This window comes from Seriola lalandi, unplaced genomic scaffold (genome assembly GCF_002814215.2).
Source record: "Seriola lalandi dorsalis isolate HSWRI2012SDOR001 ecotype SW California unplaced genomic scaffold, Sedor1 jcf7180002055008, whole genome shotgun sequence".
In the NCBI taxonomy this organism is placed as follows: Eukaryota; Metazoa; Chordata; class Actinopteri; order Carangiformes; family Carangidae; genus Seriola; species Seriola lalandi.
Window position 1 is genome coordinate 1,828,740 of NW_019525551.1, and position 19,608 is coordinate 1,848,347.

At 41.8% G+C, this 19,608-nt stretch overlaps 1 protein-coding gene across 1 annotated transcript in view; it reads left to right on the top strand.

Moving 5' to 3' along the window:
* Positions 1-19,608, top strand: part of lrp5 (low density lipoprotein receptor-related protein 5) — a 76,953-nt gene that overhangs the window by 34,537 nt on the left and 22,808 nt on the right. Inside the window, exons 8-11 of the mRNA XM_023397356.2 lie at positions 2,902-2,990; positions 3,099-3,317; positions 3,467-3,555; positions 3,893-4,064. Coding sequence (XP_023253124.1) covers positions 2,902-2,990; positions 3,099-3,317; positions 3,467-3,555; positions 3,893-4,064 — 569 coding nt within the window. The remainder of the gene's footprint in view (positions 1-2,901; positions 2,991-3,098; positions 3,318-3,466; positions 3,556-3,892; positions 4,065-19,608) is intronic.

A 19,608-nucleotide genomic window follows, 5' to 3' on the forward strand; every position in this document is an offset into this window, starting at 1 on the left:
GTACACAATTTAATCACACATAATGTACTGTCTTTGTTTGAAGATTGTAGTGAAAAGATTTGAAACGTGAGACAAAGATAAGACAGAGAAGGCCGACAGGGGAATAGACAGAGAGAGGCACTTTGAACTGCTTTAAATGTGAGCTCTTCACAGTCAGAGGTGTGAGAGACAGAGAGAAACAGTTAATTGTCTCCCATGAGGTGAGTTTGGCTCCTGTTAAATCTGAATCAACAGCCAAACACAGTGGAGGATCCCTGAGGACAGCAGAGCCCTTTGTTTGCAGACGGGTTGCAGCGAGGAGGAGAGGAGGAGAGGAGGAGAGTAAATAGAGCAGAGCTGGGCTCCGGCTACAAATCTTTTTCAAAACACACAGATTGATATTGGACTGAGGGGTTTGGCTCCAATCCAGATACCAAGCACTCAGACTTGGATCTGCTGGATGAGGCCTTGATATCTATACTTTAATCACATGAGCTTTGGAGAAATGTACAATTTTCCCAGTGGGAGGAAAACCGTCTGGTACTTACTGAACAGCAGAGGAGTTTGAGATATGAGGTTTCAATAAGTCCAGAATCCCTTTTATGTGGAGATGCTCTGAGTATTTGTGTCTGTCACTGCACCTTTGATTGTGTTGTCCAGCAGGGTTTCTCTTCAAAGAGTGGAGCAGTACATAATATCACCAAAACAAACCTCCACTGTTGAACACAAGATGTTTATTATATACATAAACATATACATTATACACAACAGTGTGGTAATCATAACTTTAACTGACTGTTGTACTGTAGAGAAATTAATCGAAATATTATTGAAATCACAATATGGCCAAGTGCAAAATCCAGATCACAGGAGTTGCAGTTTGTTTGTTAGAGGTAAAATGTGTATAGACCATAAATGAAGCGTAGTGGTGCTACAGTGGTGCTTTTAAACAATTTTTTCCACTGAAAATGAAATACAAAAATAACCATTAACACTTAAATAAACACTCATATCAGAAAATCTGCCAAAATAATCGCAGTATGATTTTCTTTGAATACCGTTCAGCCTTGTTGTGTAGTTTGTCTTCCTTCAACAATTCTCAGATAAAATACAGTCTAGATCATTGAATGAAATGAATGAGTGAAAATACGACAGTTGTTTGCAGCGGTTCCACAACAGTTCCACAACAGTTTGCACCTGAAAAAACCTGGTTGGACGAGCATGTCGGCATCACAGCTGAGCTTCAGATTTGAGAATGCAGCCTTGTCAAGTACGAGTCATCAGGCTTATTTTCTCATTTCATGGAGACTAGTTTCTAGTAAATATCACTGTGTGTGGAGTTTGAAGGACATGAGCATTTACCAGGCGGACACAGTCCTGACACATGAGGGATTAAGGCTGAGTCCACACTGAGACGCGTTCATTTTAAAATGAACACGATCTCTGTCCATACTAACACACCTGGGATCACATATCACATGACCATTCACGTACACTGAGCGTGTGCGAGCTGCTGTTAACAGGAAGGAGATTGTCTCCTTTGCAGTTGGTTAGTTGAGGTAAATCCTCTGAACATTAAAATACTGACTGTAACTACACAGCAGCTGCTAGCAAAGACAACAAGGTCAGTAACACTGTAATTCATTATCATGTTGTATTCACCACTGGTAGTCCAGGCTGATGAGAGCCAATCAGGAGAGACCATGGGTGTCTGCGTCTCAGTTTCTGTCGTCCAGACTACAACACAACCCCAGAGTTTCTGTTGAAAAAACTGGAGTAGTGTGGACGTCAAGAGGAAAGGTAGCAAGAGAGATGAGAAACGTATGACTGAAACGTATTAGTGTGGATGGAGTTTAAAATTTTGAACATCTCGTGGCATCTGCTGCTAGCAACGAGACTTGTTCTCCCTTTGGAATTATCATCCACTTGGACCATGCTCTGTCCTGTGAGTTTACTATAATGCCCTCATGCTGGCGTTGCAATGTGCCCCAAACCGCTGCTCCAAGTCCTTCATTCCTTTTGCTATCAGGCTACTAAACGCCAACAGTTGTCATTTTAAATGACTGTTATATTTACATTTTTGAATTGAGTCACTCATATGTAACATAATGTATTATTTATTTTACTTACTTTACTTGTGTTGAAGAAAATGAAGTTTGCTGTAGTGTTGTCAGTTTATTGGTATCCCAGAATACGGCGAGTCTACACACACAGAGCAGGTCTGAGGCAATAGACTGACCCAGAGTGAAGGGCAGGGGGACACTTGTACAGTTGAGGAAAAGCGGGGTGGGTTACAGACGTGGTCAGACAGGATGACAAATGGATCAAAAGAGTGTAGAAACAAAAGGTATTTTCTTGTAGAGGCCATACAGCATAACACCAAGGGTCGACTTACATGCGGGCTGCGAGGGACCCCCCAGCCTGTATCACTTAGTAAGGTAAGGATATTGTAAGACAGTGAGGAATTTAGCAAGATAAGGGAAGAGGGCACTGCATGTTGACAGACAAGTCCCAAGTCCCCAAAATATGTATTTTCTTCCTCACTTGTTTCTCCTCGTATTGACCCATGTACGTTGATCTGTTGCCTCAGACATATAACTTTTGTGTATGGACTGTGCAAGCTGCAAAGGATAAATAAGGATAAATTAAGTTGTCGTAATCTCTCTTGTGTGAGCAGATATAAAGATGAAGGTCGTCAGCAGCAGAAATAAATGATATGCTGTGGAGATGAATTTCATTACAGCAGAAACAGACTTATTTTAGGCTGGAAAATCCCTACTGTGCTGGTTCATATGCAATAAATCCATAGGATCCAATCAGAGCAGCTGTCTCAGAGCTAAATGAACTCTGTCACAGCGAAGTCTTAGTTACTGCTAAATCGACATGAATTAACACTTGATGAAACTTGTGTGGTTCGTCTAGGAGCGGAGCAGGTTCTGTTGCTGGCCCGACGGACTGATCTGCGCAGAATCTCCCTGGACCTGCCAGACTTCACCGACATCGTCCTGCAGGTAAACACATGCACACACACACACACACACACACACAGACACACACACACACACACACACTCATCAGTCCTCCGTCAAGTACTCATCATTGTTCCTCTGCTCATGCAGGTCGATGACATTCGCCATGCCATTGCCATAGACTATGACCCGGTCGAGGGTTATGTCTATTGGACAGATGATGAGGTTCGGGCCATCCGGCGCTCCCACATCGATGGCAGCAATGCCATGATACTGGTTACCACGGAGATCAACCACCCTGACGGCATTGCTGTGGACTGGGTGGCCAGAAACCTGTACTGGACTGACACTGGCACTGACCGGATTGAGGTACACTTGAGACTTTACACTAGAGTTACTAAATATCCACCTGTCTGACCAATCAGAGCCTGGTTTCATATTGTTTGATAAATGGCCTCAGTGGTTGTGATTCTTTAGTCTTTTGTTTTAATGCTGAATGGTGTCCTGTGGTTTTCCAGGTCACCAGGCTGAACGGAACCTCTCGGAAGATTCTGATTTCTGAGAACCTGGATGAACCCAGAGCCATTGTCCTCGACCCTGTTAACGGGTAGGTGTGTGTATGTGTGTGTGTTCGTGTGTGTTCTGGTGGTTTTAGACTTGACACAATTAATTTTGATCAAATGCATTCAGCAAACAAAAGATTTCTAGATAGAAATATTTCTCTGGTAATAAGGCGTGTCTTATTTAAGGAAATGTTTAAATGATTGACAGCTGTGTATGTGGAAATGTGCTGTGTCTATTCAAGCAGCTTCAAAATCTAAATATAACATATGTATATATATATAACATATTGTCGCTATGTATTAATAAGGACGTGTAAAATGTATCATGTCCCTGTAACTGGAAATAACTCCATGTTCTGTCACTGCCTCTGTCTCTCTCAGCTACATGTACTGGACTGACTGGGGTGAGCATCCTAAGATCGAGCGGGCCAACCTGGATGGAACGGACCGGGTGGTGCTACTCAACAGCTCTCTGGGCTGGCCCAACGGACTGGCAATAGATTATGCAGCAGGAAAACTCTACTGGGGAGACGCTAAGACGGACAAGATAGAGGTACGTCATCTATTTTTGTCATCTGGTCTCTGCAGGTCCAGTGTGACCTGACCTGTCAGCTCTGGTGTGTTATGGTCTGCACTGGTCTGGTCCTACCTGTTGTACATCCTGTCCACTGCACACACTGCCAAGCGTCACAGTTAGCTCCAGTCAGATGACACAAAGGACAGAAAGTTTGATCACAATTTGAACACAGCTCAATAAAGTGATTGTCAGTGTGTCAGTCTCATGCAGATTAGTGATGACAGATGTGTGATCTCAAAAGTCAGTTGGACACCATCCAACTGGTGAAGAAGAACTGGTCCATGATAAAACTAGTCCCACGGGTCAAATAGATTTTGATGAGTCAGCGGGGTCTCGTTTCAAACAGCAGATGATTTCAGTGTCTCCTCTCAGGTTGAAGGTGTCAGTCACTTACCACTGTAGCAGTCTCTGCTGTGGATGAATCTCCCTGGCTCCCCAGGAAAACACTGATAAAAACAATAATGATAGAAAATTAATCCTGAAGAAAAAAACAGTTTAAAACATGTGAAGTCAGACGCTGTCAGAGACGTGATGTTCTCAGTGTGTGGATGGTTTTGGAGCTGGTTTTGGAGGCTGTGAGGAGCATGCTGGGAAATGACTGCTACCAGCTGTTGTCGTGTCAGTTTGTCTGTATGTCATTTGAGCAAGACTACCTGAGAACAATAGGCAGGGCTGGGCGTGACTGTCTTTACTCTGGGTGTGGGAGTTTGGTGAAAAACGTGTATAAGCTGGAGAATGTTGTCTTCTTCTGACAATACATCTGTTTCTCTATTCCTTATGTTTTCTTCTTCTTGTTTTTTTTGATACTGGGTATTATTCATCTGCTGGACAGAAGTGCAGCTTCTGTTCTGACCCCAGTGTTTTTTATTCTCAGGGCTTTTGCGTCCTGATCACTCGGCTGTCGGGTCGCCCCCTGCCTCCAGTGTTTGGGCCTCAAATCTCAAACATCTGTGACAAAATTTGAGGAGTCTGAATTTAGATTTTAAACATCACAGTTGATTACGGGCCTGTCATCAGTGATGCAGGTGAGCTGGTCATCACTGTGTGACAGCAGATTCAGGTCAGCTCAAGTTCTGTGAAGGTTTCTGGCCTCAGAAATCAGGTTAGTACCAAAAGCTGAGAATACTTCACATCTACTTACATTAGGGCTGCTCGATTATGGCAAAAATCATAATCAGGATTATTTTGATCAATATTGAGATCACGATTATTTAACACAATTACTCATTGACTTTGGAAACGCCACACATTTATTGGTCTTTTAATCAGTGGACTGTCTTGAACTTTAAATACAATTCAGCGGAAAAACAAATAAAACAATTAATTAAAAAATGAGAAGAAGAAATAAGACAATAGATAATATATAATATCTAAATATCTATAATTAAATATATAATATGTAAATTTATGCTATGCTGTAGTGCACTGCACCAACATAATGTAAACTCTACTGTAAACTATGTTCAACAAATTCCACTCAGTAACTCGGTCAAAGGAAATGAAAAGCTGGCCCGACTGAATCGCAGAACTGCTCAGGTTTTCACACTCCATCACGCGTCTTCTGGTGGATGTGGGGATGGTATTGTAGGGAGGGGGGGTTAGATTTGTTGGGAAACAGAATGTGGCACAATAACCATTTTTTCTTGATGATCTTGTTTTCATAATCGTTTGAAGCCAAAATCGTGATTTTAAAATAAAATTTGATTAATCACCTAGACCGACCTTCCATGCATGTCAGTGCCAGTACAAGTTGACTTTGTGGTGAATGGAACCTTTACAGCAGCATTAAAAGTCTCCTCTGGTGCTTCGCACCAGCACTACAGTATGTGTTTGACCGGTTGTGTTGGTATTTTTCTACATCGGCTGCTCTGGTTTAGAGCCTGGAGGTCTCCACAGCCCAGTGTCTGAGGCAGAGAACAACAAAGTGAGGTGGGGTTGGGGGGTGGTTGTTATTCTTGTTGCCCTTCCCCCTCTCACCAAGACTTCCACTGCTGCTTTAAAGCAGGTGTTCTTCAGTCTGCCGCTCTGTCAGCCTCTCACACTGAGGCTACAATAACTTCATGTGCCTCTTATTCTCTGTAATTTACTTTGTTCCTCTTTCCCTCATCAGGTAGATTTGTTTTCATTCCTCAGTGTTAGTCTGCGATTCTGTCTGTTTATCAGGTGTGTCGCTGTGGCTGTAACTGTTGTGGCGTCTGTGGAAATGGGCGAGTTTACAGCTGTTAACATATTTTCATAGCAGCAGAGAGAGGAGCAGAGAAGACCAGACCAAAGCAGTGAATGCCTGAGCTTTCTGGCTGAATGCTTACCAATTGAAAAGAGGTGGCTGCCCTCCTCCCCCTCCCCCCTCTGCTTCTCTCTCTCTCTCTCTCTCTCTCTCTGTCAGGGTGAAAGGACCCACCTCAAAGGGCTTTTTTTCACGTTTTAGCCTTGTTTTTATCCTGTTGAAAAGAGATTGCTGCTGGGTGTGAAGACTTTTCCATTGTACGTCTGCTTGTGTCTCTCTCTCTCTCTTGTGTGTGTGTGTAGTCTAATCTTGTTCAGTGCAGCCAGTGTAAGACTACGTCCACATTACTCACTCACATTACACGTTAAAGTAGCGTTCTAATGTGAAAACCATCTCCGTCCAGATGAGCGGTTTAGCTCTGTATCAGAAATATTCTCCGTCGACTATCACATCTGAAAACACATACATACCTGAACAATCAGTTACACTGAACATGTGTGAGCCGGGGTAAACAGGAAGTAGATTGTCTACTCTGCAGTTGATTAGTTGCGGTAAATAATGAACACACTCATAATTCATTATCATGTTGTATTCACCACTGGTAGTCCAGGCTGATGAGAACCAATCAGGAGAGACTGTGGGTGTCTGTGTCATTGTTTCCAAAGGTCTCAGTTCCTGTCGTCCAGACTACAACACAACCCCAGAGTTTTCAAAATAAAAAGGGACCAGCAGCGTTTCTAAAAGTCTCTGTTTTAGAGGCTAAACTAACCCTTTGGTCTTATTTTTGTCGTTTTGTCCATCATCTCTAACAGTAATAATAACACTGCACTTATTAATCACTGAGATCTGGGAATACACCGACATTGTCCTGGTGGGTGTAGGATCTTGAGCAGTCAGACCACAGGACAGTTGTTTCTGATTTTATTGGTTTTACTGAGTAGATTAAAATGTAAAACTCAGGTCACAGCCACATGACACATGTGGTCTGCTAATTTGATTCTCCTATGACATGGGACAGGTGTGGGTCCCTACCCAGCTCCTCCCTACTGTACAGGTGAAGGATGTGGATGAAAGTGAGGCCTTGTCCAGATGGAACAGTGTAGATAGGTTCAGGATATTGAAGAGGTCTGTCTGAGCCACTGGGCTGGATTCCCCCTCGGTGGCCGGGGCAGGCCGGGGCAGTGTGGGTCGAGGGTGATTAGGGTTTGGGTTAGGGTTAAGGGAAGGGTTAGTGGGGTTGGGTATAGGGGATTAGGGGAGGGGGAAATGGGATAACAGGTAGGAGGGAAAGGAATAGAGGGAAGGGAGGGAAGAGGAGAGGAAGGGAAGGAGATATTATTATTATCAGATATTACTGAAATGTCATTGGCCAGAGTGACACCATCAGCGAGGTGTTGACTCTCTCATGTCGTGGTGGTGGCTCTTGAACAACGTGGCAGGTTCAGGACGAGACCTGGACCTGACTTGTGTGGTTCCACCCTCAATATGTGTATTTGCAGATCTGTCCAGATAGTTCACAGACTGTGTTGGAGTTCACTAACAAAGCAGAGGTGGCTGTAATAATAAAAAGCACGTGAAATTCTTGCATTGATTTTACACAGTAACTTTTTTTATAGCTGCAATGGTTCATTGATATTTTATTAGTTGATGGAAAGAAAACTATCCTGATAATTGATGAAGCAAAGATACTGAACATGTTAGTAAATAGTAGTGAATTGAAGATGTGGATTTATGATGTCAGTTTATCTTGTTCAGCTTGTCACCTTGAGCTCTAGGATGTTGTGATCTGCATTTTTCATTGTTTTCATGAACCACCATTAATCAATTAAAATAATGGAATCACAAATAATGAAAATAATCAATAGTCATTCACTTTTCTAAATGGACAGTGAACAGATAAGAATCTTTTCATGTTATTTAGGAAAAGGACAAACCTTTTAATCTTCATGTGTTCGCGTGTCAGAGTTCAGACAGCTGCGAGCACTCACCTTTAAATATGATTTTTAAAGCAAAAAAATTCAATAAAATTACAGTTTGTAGTTGATTTATTTTATTCTTCAGCAGGTGTAAACATCAAGAACCATTATTACACCTGTGATTCACCTGATTGCTGTTGTGTTTGTTGAAGATCAGTGATCACCTGATCATCAGATCTACAGTGGATTCACAAAGTCTTCAGCTTCACTCTGGAATCATTCCCTCATCCATCTACACTCTATAATGACAAGATGTATTTTAAGATTATTGTCACTATCGAGTCTTCAGGTTCTACTGATCTGAGATCATTTATTCATTTGTTTTTGTTTATAAAATGTTGTCGTAAGTGCAGTGTGGCGGAGGCTTCAACATGAGTGTAAGACCTTCAAAATATCTTATTCTACTCACTGCTCTATGGGTGTGTACATTGTACCTGTGTGTGTGTGTGTGTGTGTGTGTTTGTGTGTAGAACGCCTGTCAAACAGCTGAAAACTGAACAGCACCCAACGTTTTAGTAAAAGAGAGAAAAGAGAGAATGATAAATGATTGAGGCACACTGAAGACTCTTTCTCTCTCTCTCTCTCTCTCTCTCTCTCTCTCTCTCTCTCTCCCTGTGTGTTTTCAAGTCTTTTTAAAGAAATCTGACTCCCCTTCTGCCACCACCCACCCAACCCCCTCATCTGTGGAAAAAAAACCCTCTGAAGTTACCACAGGCCCCCTCCTTTTAAAGAAGAGAGTGTGTGTGTGTGTGTTAGCTGCTTTGACTGATGTGTTGCTTTCTTTATGCACACATGCGTGTGCACACACACACACACACACACACACACACACACACACACACACACACACACACACACAGAGCAAATGGCTGCTTTGTTGTGATTATGCAGATTGACTGTGCGTTGCACCATTCAATCACACTGTGGAGCCATATGGTGACTGCTTGAGTGAGTGTGTGTGTGTGTGTGTGTGTGTGTGTGTGTGTGTGTGTGGAGGCAGGGAGGTGTATATGGTGGAATTTCCCCTCCAGGGCCCTGCTCCCTCTATCAGTAGCTGTCTGAGTATGGGACTGTATGATACCAGCTGACACAGATGTGCCAGTGTCAGTGGAGGAATTTAACCAAGTACATTTACTCAAGTACTGTGTTGAAGTACCTGAGACACCTGTATTGTACTCAAGTCCATCTGATGGTACATTCTACTTTTACTGCGTCCCTTTCCAGTCACTGCTTTCTTTGATGAATTAGATTTGACATATAAAACAAATGTTTATGAACAAAAGGTGCATAGTTTAATTGTAGGTTAAACTACCCAACAGTATTTAGTGTACACTAGTTTATATGAGCAATTAACACTTGTGTAGTAAAACAAAACCAAATGACAGTATAGAAAATTACTACTACTTAAGTTACACAAATCAGTGAAGACGTTTTCTTCATTTGATTGTTTTGCTACTACCTGTGGTCATAACATCTGGTTAGTGACCATAAGAATGAGATGAGGTGTCTGAGCTCAGCCGGACAGACAGGGTGAGGACCTGGGAGTAGAGTTGCTGCTCCCTCACATCGAAAGGAGCCAATTGAGGTGGTTTGGACATCTGGTTAGGATGCCTCCTTTGGATGTACATGCAACTGGGAGAAGACCCCAAGGTAGATCCAGAAATCACTGGAGGGATTACATATCTCACCTGGCCTGGGAACAGTGAAGCCTCTGAGGACCAGGACCAACGTCATGCCTGCGACACCTTCTGTCCTCCATCTTCCAAGAAGACACTGAGGTCCTGTCTGGTATAACCAGGCTCTTCACCAGGGGTGAAAGTAACAAGTTATGTTTATTTTTTGTATTTTTAAAAATCAGTCATTTAATTTTAATAGTGAAAGAAGGAGCAGAGAAGTTCAGAGCAGATTGTGAAGGACTTAACGGTGCACAAGACACTGATGCTCAGATGGATATGTGCAACAAATAACTCAGTGTATAGCATCAATAACTACTGTGTTGCCTAGCAACGTAGCATTTTGTCTGTTTGTCAGCTGTAGCAACTGTGGAGTTCATCTCCTTTGTTCTGCTGTTAATTCTTAAAGAAGTAGCAGCTGTTTGATTTATGTAGCTCAATATAGCTACATAAAGTCTATGGACCCCCATGGACAACAGCACCACTACAACGTCCAGTCAACACCACGGCTGAGTATTTCCACCTCTACCAATGACAGTCTTCACTGACAGCCAGGTTTTCATGTCACAAACCTAAAGAACTGATCTCTGCATTTCTCTGCATTTGGATCTAACTCACCTGAGCCTTCACCACCTCTGACAGGAAAAAACTTTTTCAAGTGCAGGAGCAGCTGAAGTCCTCAGAGAAGAGTTGGGTCTAAAACAGAAGCTCTATGACAGCGACACTGAACTGTTGAGCTGTCAACAAAGAGAAACCTCTACTCTGCTTCATCAGATCCTGGAGCTGGACAGGAAGCTGCTCAGAGTGAGAACGAGACCGAGATCAAGTGGACACACACACACGCCCTCCAGTCCGAAAGGCAGAACCAGAAATACAAAAAACATAACGACAAGTTCAACAGAGAGAAGCTGGACGGAAGCTGTCACAGCCAGGGGGCGTGGGACGTTACCCAACCATGGTGGATGGTTTTCCCAGCCGGTCAAATAGGAGCAGCAGATAGCATGTAGCAGCAGCTAGCACTGCAGCATCAGAGGAAGAAGGCACAGGTTCAAACACTCACCTGGAGCTGCTTCCTGTCTCTTACCTGAGTGTGTGTCCTCCCACACTAGAAACACATTCAGTCCAGATTTATTCAAGAATTTAAAACGTAAATAAAAAATAATGAAGTTGAAAATAAAATGATCAAAAAATATTTTTTATCATAACATTCAAATATAACATGTAGATGTCGACACGACAGACTTGACTTTTTTCTTTTTCTTTGCTTTTCCTGAAACACTGAAGATCAGTGTTGTGACTCAGGTCTGCTCTGCCTCTGATCGCTGCCTGGCACATTCTGTGTGGCTGAATGGATCAGTTAGATAAAAGATTGAAATGAAGTTTTGTGTGGACATTGGCCTCTGAGTGGCTCCGCGTTGCCCTGATGCTTTATCCCCCGTGAGGGCCGTGAAAGACGATTTGAGCCAGCTTTGTGAAATGGTGGAGCCTCTCTTTATAACGCTGGCAGTGGTAATAATGGAGCAGGCAGCCAAGGACAGGCAAACACACACATAGAAGCTTCCACTGACAGGCAGCAGGCAAACTAAGTTGTCTGTTCACCGGTTTCACCAACTGGAGATGTTTGAATAAATGAAGCTGATTCCTGTCCTGCAGTTCTCAAGTGTGTTATTATTTTATTTTACACAGACTTAAATAATATTCATTTTAAGGTTGAAATGTTTCTTGGCTCAGGCTTGGGCTGATATTTGATAATATCAAATATTGTGATATGTTCTGCCATATATGATATTTTTGATAATTGTAATAATTTTAATATAATTATAAAAAACACCTGAAACGTAAAATACAAGAATATAATTATAAAAAAACACTTGGGCTGGACCGTATCGAGGTATTACATTTTGGATATCGAAACCTACCGAAGCCGGGTTCCAGGGCCTTTAATATTTGCAAATGCTGAAGCCAGTTTTGTAACATAATTTGAACATAACACGGCACATATGTAAATTAAACTGGGCTGTATTTTAATGAGTTGATGTGTGGCAGCCAACAAGCTCTGCAAAAATCACAGCCTGCATTACAGCGTGCCTGCGTTTCTGTGATTTTCTGTTTGATGTTTATCTATGAGAGAAGTGGAAGTGTGGAGCTTTCCTGTGGAAGAAGGTTTGAGCAGCTTCTCTTCAGCTTGATTGCAGTTTCAACCAACAGCAGCACTTAGGAGACTCAAAATAACCATTTTCTAAAACTCCTCTCAGTATCAACACTCACTCTTTGTTAAACTGCTTGTGTCTTTCAAAGATATGGTTCAAGTGTTTTAATGTAGTTTTTACAGGTCACATACCTGGAGCCCTGTGGTTTACAATAAAAAGAAATAGGAATGTCTCCATCTTTACTGTGGAGCCAGGAGGAAAATAAAAAAACATCATTCACGCTCTCAGTTTCGAGTTTTCTATAATCATCTCATACTGTCGTATATCAAACACCATATATTCAAATTATATCATCACGCTGGTCACGGCGTGACGAGTGATTGTGCTCACGACACTGTGTTGACGTGTTTCCATAAATCCTGCCTGAGTTCTCAGGTTAGAAAAATAACAGAAACACCTGTTGTTGCTCAGAGTTTCCACTGTGTCCTGCCAGCTAGCTCTCCTCCCTGCTCCTTCATCCTGTTTCCCTCCGTCTGTCTCTCCTCTAGACGCTCCTCCATCGCTGTTGCCACAAACTCACTGTAGCTGTATGTCTCATTTCCTCTAGGAGCTCAGCCTCTGGCCTACATCTGTGTGTGTGTGTGTGTGTGTGTGTGTCTGTGTCTGTGTCTGTGTGTGTTGTGGCTGATCTTATGTATCCTATTAGAATGGTAATATTGTGGTCAGATGTAAGCACTGTTGTGGTGAGCAAGCGACAGCAGCTACTAGCCCACAGCTGTGTTTGTCTCCACACACAGTAGATGGTCAAGTGAACTTGTTTTCCTTAAACGTTCCTTAAAACATTTATTTCTTTAAATTCAATTATTACTTTACCTTAAATATCATACAGTAAGTCGATAAGACTGGCTGATGTATTTTATTTACTGTGTTGAAGGATTACCCTGCACCTGCTGACGCTGTTTACTGCAGTCACATAAACTGAGGATTTTATTTTGCTGATATTATGCTTTCTAGGGAGTCATTGTGAGGGGTGTAGGTTTGTTTGTTTGTGTGTGTGCGTGTGTGTGCGTGTGTGTGAGCAGGAGAGAGGTGTATGTCCTTGAGCAACACTTAACTAACGCAGGGACATCATAACGAGCCACCACATTAATAAAACATTAGGTTCTTAACTAGCCATTACATACAATGGACGTGCATTATTTACTCGCATTAACTAGCACAACTAGCAATCATACTGATTGACGTTGTTAACTTCGCCTTATGTTGTTATGTTGGGCCCGCTCTGTGAACTGGATGTGTAGACTTTCTGCTGAGATGCTGAAGCTTTGATGTTGTGTTATTGTGGTCGGCTAGTTCCGTTTCACAACAGACACACTTCTTTTTTTTCAGCTTGAAATGATCCAAAGTTTACACAGTTGCTGTCTTTTTCTCTGGCCTGTCTCTTCCCCTCGCTTCTCGCTAGTTCCCCTCTTTTAATCCATTTTCCATCAAATCACGTCGGCTTCAATGCACATATCAACAGCGTAAGAACTCTATATGGATTAAATGAAGCTCCAGTTCCCTCGGCGACATCTCCCTAACACTCGGCATCGCCAGCCCCAGCCTTCGGGTCCATGAACTTTCCCCTGTGTGTGTGAGCTCAGTCACCTCGCTACACTCACCGGACCCCCGGCTCTCCAGCCCCGGACCCCATCCTCGACTCCTCATACCCACCTGTGTGTGTTCTCTCTGCTGGTTTATCTATAAAGGTCTTTACCAACTATCCATCTGTTTGGTTGTGCTGCAGTTGGGTCCTATCACACCCCGTTACAATTATACCAGGATCATGCTCCTGAATCCTACTTAACTTTGACCAAATGATCTGAACATTAACTACATGTAACCAGAATCAACATGTGTTAGAAATCCCTGAATCAACCAGACTAAAACTAAACATCTGGAGCTGTGACCTAGAATCAGCTGTACAGATCTGTACTAGAAACAGTCAGTGGACATGTTTGCACATCAGTACATTGGGTTTAGTTTCTTTTGACTACATACTTGCGTTGTTGTTTCTGTGGTGACTTGTTGTTGTAAAACCTTGTATTTATTGGTTGTAACACTTTCAAACAGTAAAATGTTCCAGACAGTTGAAGCAGAACCTGTTTCTGTATCAACAAGGTGTGTTGATCAGTGAAATGACGGTTAGCAGGGACTTGATCTGTGATGAACAGGGAGAGTCCACATCTTAAAGCTCAGGTTAATCAGTCCTACTGTAACTTGACTTTTGAGGAGTCAGCGTGCCTGTGTTGTGCCTTTGCAAAATGTTAATTAATTAAGGCTGGAGCACCAAAGTGTGTGAGGAAATTGAAATTGTGGTGTTTCTTACTATTTTGTTTCTCCTCCACAAAAATGAAATGTTTTTTGGGTGCCTAAATATACTTGAAAATTCAAACTTTGCACACAGGTCTTACACACAGGTGTGGCTAAATGGCTCGATAGCGCCCCCCAGAAAATTTCAGTGAGGCCCTTCCTATCCCCGGGGTTCCACCTACATGTACAGGCCAAGATTTACAAAAAAGACTCTCACACCTATGGCCTAAACCCAACAGGAAGTCAGCCATTTTGAATTTAATCTGCAATTTTTGTGCTGTTTTGGTGATTTAAGGATATTTTCTCCTACAGAATTCATCATATCAACATCATAATTGGTCAGTCTAATCTGAAGACCTTTGCTATGTTAGATTGTGAAGCTTTTGAGTTTACAGTGGAGGACCTGCCCGTGGTGGAGAATATCGCAACAGGAAGTTCTTGTAACTCCAGTATATATTGTCCAATCTGCCCCAAACTTGGTCAGAAAATGCTAAACCCCTCGATGATGCCTCAATGTGAAAATAGGGACTTTTCATTGAAGGCGTGGCTGTGGCGGCGCAGCGAAATTGATGCTTTGCCATGAAACAGGAAGTTGTTATAACTCAAATATACATCGTTCAATATGCTCTACACTTTATGTTTGATGACAGTCCCACACTGAAGACATCTGGATAATATGAAGTCATAGTCATTGCGCCACCTACTGAAAACAGGAAGTAACTCTTGATCGTAATCATCATTTGATTTTAATTACATTTTCATGGTGTGGTTTACACTTGATATACAGGAACATAATGCATGTTGGTGGTGTCGAGTGGCCTCCTGGCAGAGGCCCCGAGGTTCCTGACAGGGCGAGGCCCCCCATATCACAGCTTGCAGCTTTAATTTCATTTCGTTATATAAGACAACAGTTATTGACAGTTGTCTTATATAACAAAATTAAATTAAAGCTGCACTTGAGGGGCAACATTTCTGGCCTGTGCACAATGATGACACACAGGAAACCAGTAAACACCACAAGACCATAACCCTGAACACGACAAGCTCTGTTTGGAAGTTGTCTCAGCACAAACACATTTACCCATTTATTTGTTATCTATCTATCCATCCATCCATCCATCCATCCATCCATCCATCCATCCATCCATCCATCCATCCATCCAATTAAAATCAAAGACAGGGAACAAGAAAATAATGACAAAAGTGACAAGTTTCACGCTTTATCTAAAGAGTCAGTAAAACATCTGGTACAGCATGAAAAAAATAGTAGTAGCACTAAAAACAGCATATACAGTGACTAAAGAAAAAAAGAGGTTAAGAAAATGAAAGAAAAACCCAACTACTTCCTCATTATTGATCATATGGTCAGATGTGTAGAAAAACAGCCTTTTCGTAGAGGTTCTGGTGTTCTGTACCATTACATATTTAAGTATAAGTCTTATGTTAAGATCAGGGGATTTTATAGAAAGGAAAAGAGCCTGGAAATGAAAGATTGTAGAATTTAAAGGTGATGAGTAGAGTTTAAAAGTTTACAGCAACAGCCAAGAGCAGCTGGTAACTGGTGGCTGCTGTTACTGTTGAGTGTATCATGTGTCACACATTGGTTCACATTCCTGACAAACGCTCACATTATGAAACGGCCACTATAAGTAAACACTCCCAGGGTGTCTGAACCTTCTCTTTTTGCTCATACAGGAAACAACTCTGAGTGTGTGCGTGTGTGTGTGCGTGCGTGTGTGTGTGCATTTTGATTGCAGACCAGCACAGTTGAGGATTCAGGTAATTAACATGTGATCAGTTAGTGAGCACATGTAGAATAAAAACATCTGTAAAATAAAAACATAATTTGTCTTGTTGGTAAAATATGAAACATGAAATGTTAAACAAAAGTTATTTCCACATTTTATATTATATGTATAATATTTGACTCTACCTACCAGAGCGGAGAAAAAGCCAGTAAGTGGTCCTTGAGTGGACCAGATGATGGTGTCAAACAGGGGAAAAATTGTTCTCATTGTCTCTGTTGTTTTCAAAAGGGAAAATCTCAAAACATATTCAGTCCACAAGAAAGAAATTATGTTTTTGCCTTTTGGTAAAAGTGAGAGAAAGTCCATTTCTGAGCAGTGAGATTGAAGCTGAATCCTTCTGCATCAGTTTACTGCTGCAGTCATTAGACATTTGTTTTATTGACAACAGCACATCATGAATGAAACAGAGCAACACATATTCCCAACCAAAAACAAAACAAATGAACATTGTCTGGAAATATTTCAGTATTTATACAAATATTTTAATTAGGCAATCATTCAGTCTGTGTTGTTGACTGGCTGAAGGGTGTCTTGGACAGTTTCCTTTCACTGTTCCTGATCGGAGCGTTTACATTCAGCCTTACAACTTTCCTACCTGCGAGTGGAACTGTGGTCATGTAGAGGTCACAGCACCTTTAATGTTCCAAAAATATATCACAGGACAAGTATTTGGAATTTCATATCCCTAAATATTTAACAACTGCATTAACATTTTCCCAATACAGCCCGGTCCCACACAGCAATGATTTGACATTTAATCTGTTAGTTTACAGAAGGTAATTAAACACGGTGTATAGAGAAGAAATAAACTCCCTTTGCTGCTTTTATGTGTTTCATATCATTATAAACTGAATTTCTTTCTGTTCTGACTGTTGGACAGAGTCTTATCTTGGGCTCGTGGAAATTTTTAAAAAACAATCTTTTACAATATTTTATAGACTACTAATGTTGCTAATGAACTCATGTAAAAAGTAATCAGTGTTTAGTTGCAGCCTCCCTGAGCCTGAAGTAATGTAGGTTATCACTGAGGTCAGGTGACTGGGTTGTAAACTGGACATAACAATAAGTGAGTAGAAGCAGATGGACACTCAGTCAGCAGTCAGACTTCAGTGTGTCCCTGGTTGGTTCCTGTGTGATTCTCCTGTTTTCCACAGGACACCATTCTTCCAGTGTGTTTCATTCAGTGTATCAGAGAATGTCGGTGTGTGTGAGCGTATGTGAACTGTCCTGTGACGGTCTGACTTCTCCCTGCGTGTCTGATCAGACCTTTGTTACTTTTCTGTTTGCTCTCTTTCTTGTCTTTTTGTCCCTTTTCCCCCCGTGTCCATCAAGAAATGAGACGTTCTCACACCCAAAATGAAAAAAGACGGGGGAAGAAAATCACACTCCCAGTGCATAATTCTTCCTGAAAAAGCCGGCAGAGAGAAAGAGCGAGAGAGGAGCAGAGGGCAGAGAGGGAGCGTCTCTCTGCCGTCCTTTCACTGGGACGGCCATATCTAATTGTGTCACAGTGATAAATGAATAGGTTTTTTGTGGAGGGGTCAGGAACCTCCCTTGGATCAGAGGCCCATCAAAGTGAATGGTTTATTTTTTCTTTTTGCCCCCCCTTCTTCTGTGAATGGATATTTAAATGAGTGCTCACTAAACAGAAAACAGCTCATCACAGCAACAACACTGATTCTACTCTCTTTCTTTTTTCTCTTCTAAATGTTATTTTATTTTCTTGCAGAGTTGATACTTGATGGCAAAAATAAATCAAAGTCTTTGTGAAATCAGTGTGAAACCCAGCGTCAGTGGAGAGGTTCCTCTTTATTCCTCTTCATTCCCTTTTCTTTTCAGTGGAGTGATGTGTGCGTCGTCCTCTTATGTATTTTTCAGGGTGTGAACAGTGGATCTGTTTTCCTATTTTAAAACAGTGTGCAGTAAGTTTTGGACTCTTGTTCAGTTGTATCACATTATTCTGTTCATCTTCATTTTATAAATATCTGTTCACTTTAAAGTGTCGTCAACAGAATTTTGTTTGTGGGAACACATTTCATCACATTAAACATTCAAAATGTTTGATTCAAAAATGATTCTTGATTCAAAAATGATGGTAATAGCTCATATAGTATGATCCTATATATTTCATATGATGGTCAGAGGTGTAGAACTGGAGTTCACCTATGACGTACATGTATGCAGGCACACAGCACCGTTAAGTTGCGTCTCGTATAAGGTTATGTAGCCACTGTTCCTATGGTGATAAGTTAACATAGATCAGTCAGCTGTGATCACATGATCAGATGTTAGACTGACTTTATGAGCAGTTTGATCATGTTGATAATATGACGCAGCATCAGACGAACATCCAGCTCAGTAATATTAGACCATACCTTGGATGTAGCAGGTCGTAGTTAGCGTAGCATTAAGCAGCAGGTGAATCAACACAAGTAGTTTGTGTTTTCACTGATTTCATTTACTGACTTGCGTCGAGCAAGTTAAGCCACATTGGAAACATCCATTCAAAGGAAAAGCTGCAATGCAGGCAGAGGTCAAGCTAAGCTAACAGGCTAGGCTATTAAAACGTAGCTAAGCTAGCTTTCATCTCTAGCAGCACCAGCTGTCCCAGTGTAACAGACTAACTGTCATGTTTCTGTGTAAAAGCTTCACAGATAAAGAAAGTGTCAGAAGAGTGAATGATGAATGAAAGGATGTTTTCTGTCTTTTCATCTTTACTAATGAACCATTTAATTCACCGAGCAGCTCAGAGGCTACCGGCAGCTACAGGCGTCTTTTAAGGTGGAATGTTTTCTTGTGAGTCTTACGTTTGGAAATCAATTGATACACCTTCAAGGTTATAAAATCTGAACTCTTTCCAAACACGTCACTGTAGATGGAGCAGGTTGAATTACGGTCTCTATCCCTCACACTGGGTGGAAACCAACATGGTGCCATCTATAGAACTGTTGAGCTAAACTCATGTCAGAAAAAAATTTAATTGTATCATGTATGCATTCTTTTATTGCATTGCATTGCCAGAGAGGATTAGACTCCATCGTTAAGTCTTGATATGTGAAAAGGGGGTGGGGCTGTGTGAATTATTGTAAACCCACCCAGGGTCTAAACACTGGTGGTGGTGGTGGGAAGCAGAGGATGCTGGAGATCTGGATCTGATGTGGACCCTGATGAGCTGGACCTAGTGCTGGATCTGAAGTCTGGGGGTGGAGGGGGTGGAGGAGGGTCACAGCAATACGCACTGACATAAAGCTGACATCAGAAGAGAGGAGAACAGATTTTAAAATTTGACAGCAACAATCTGATTGGCTGGTTGAGATCGTAGCGGAATCTGATT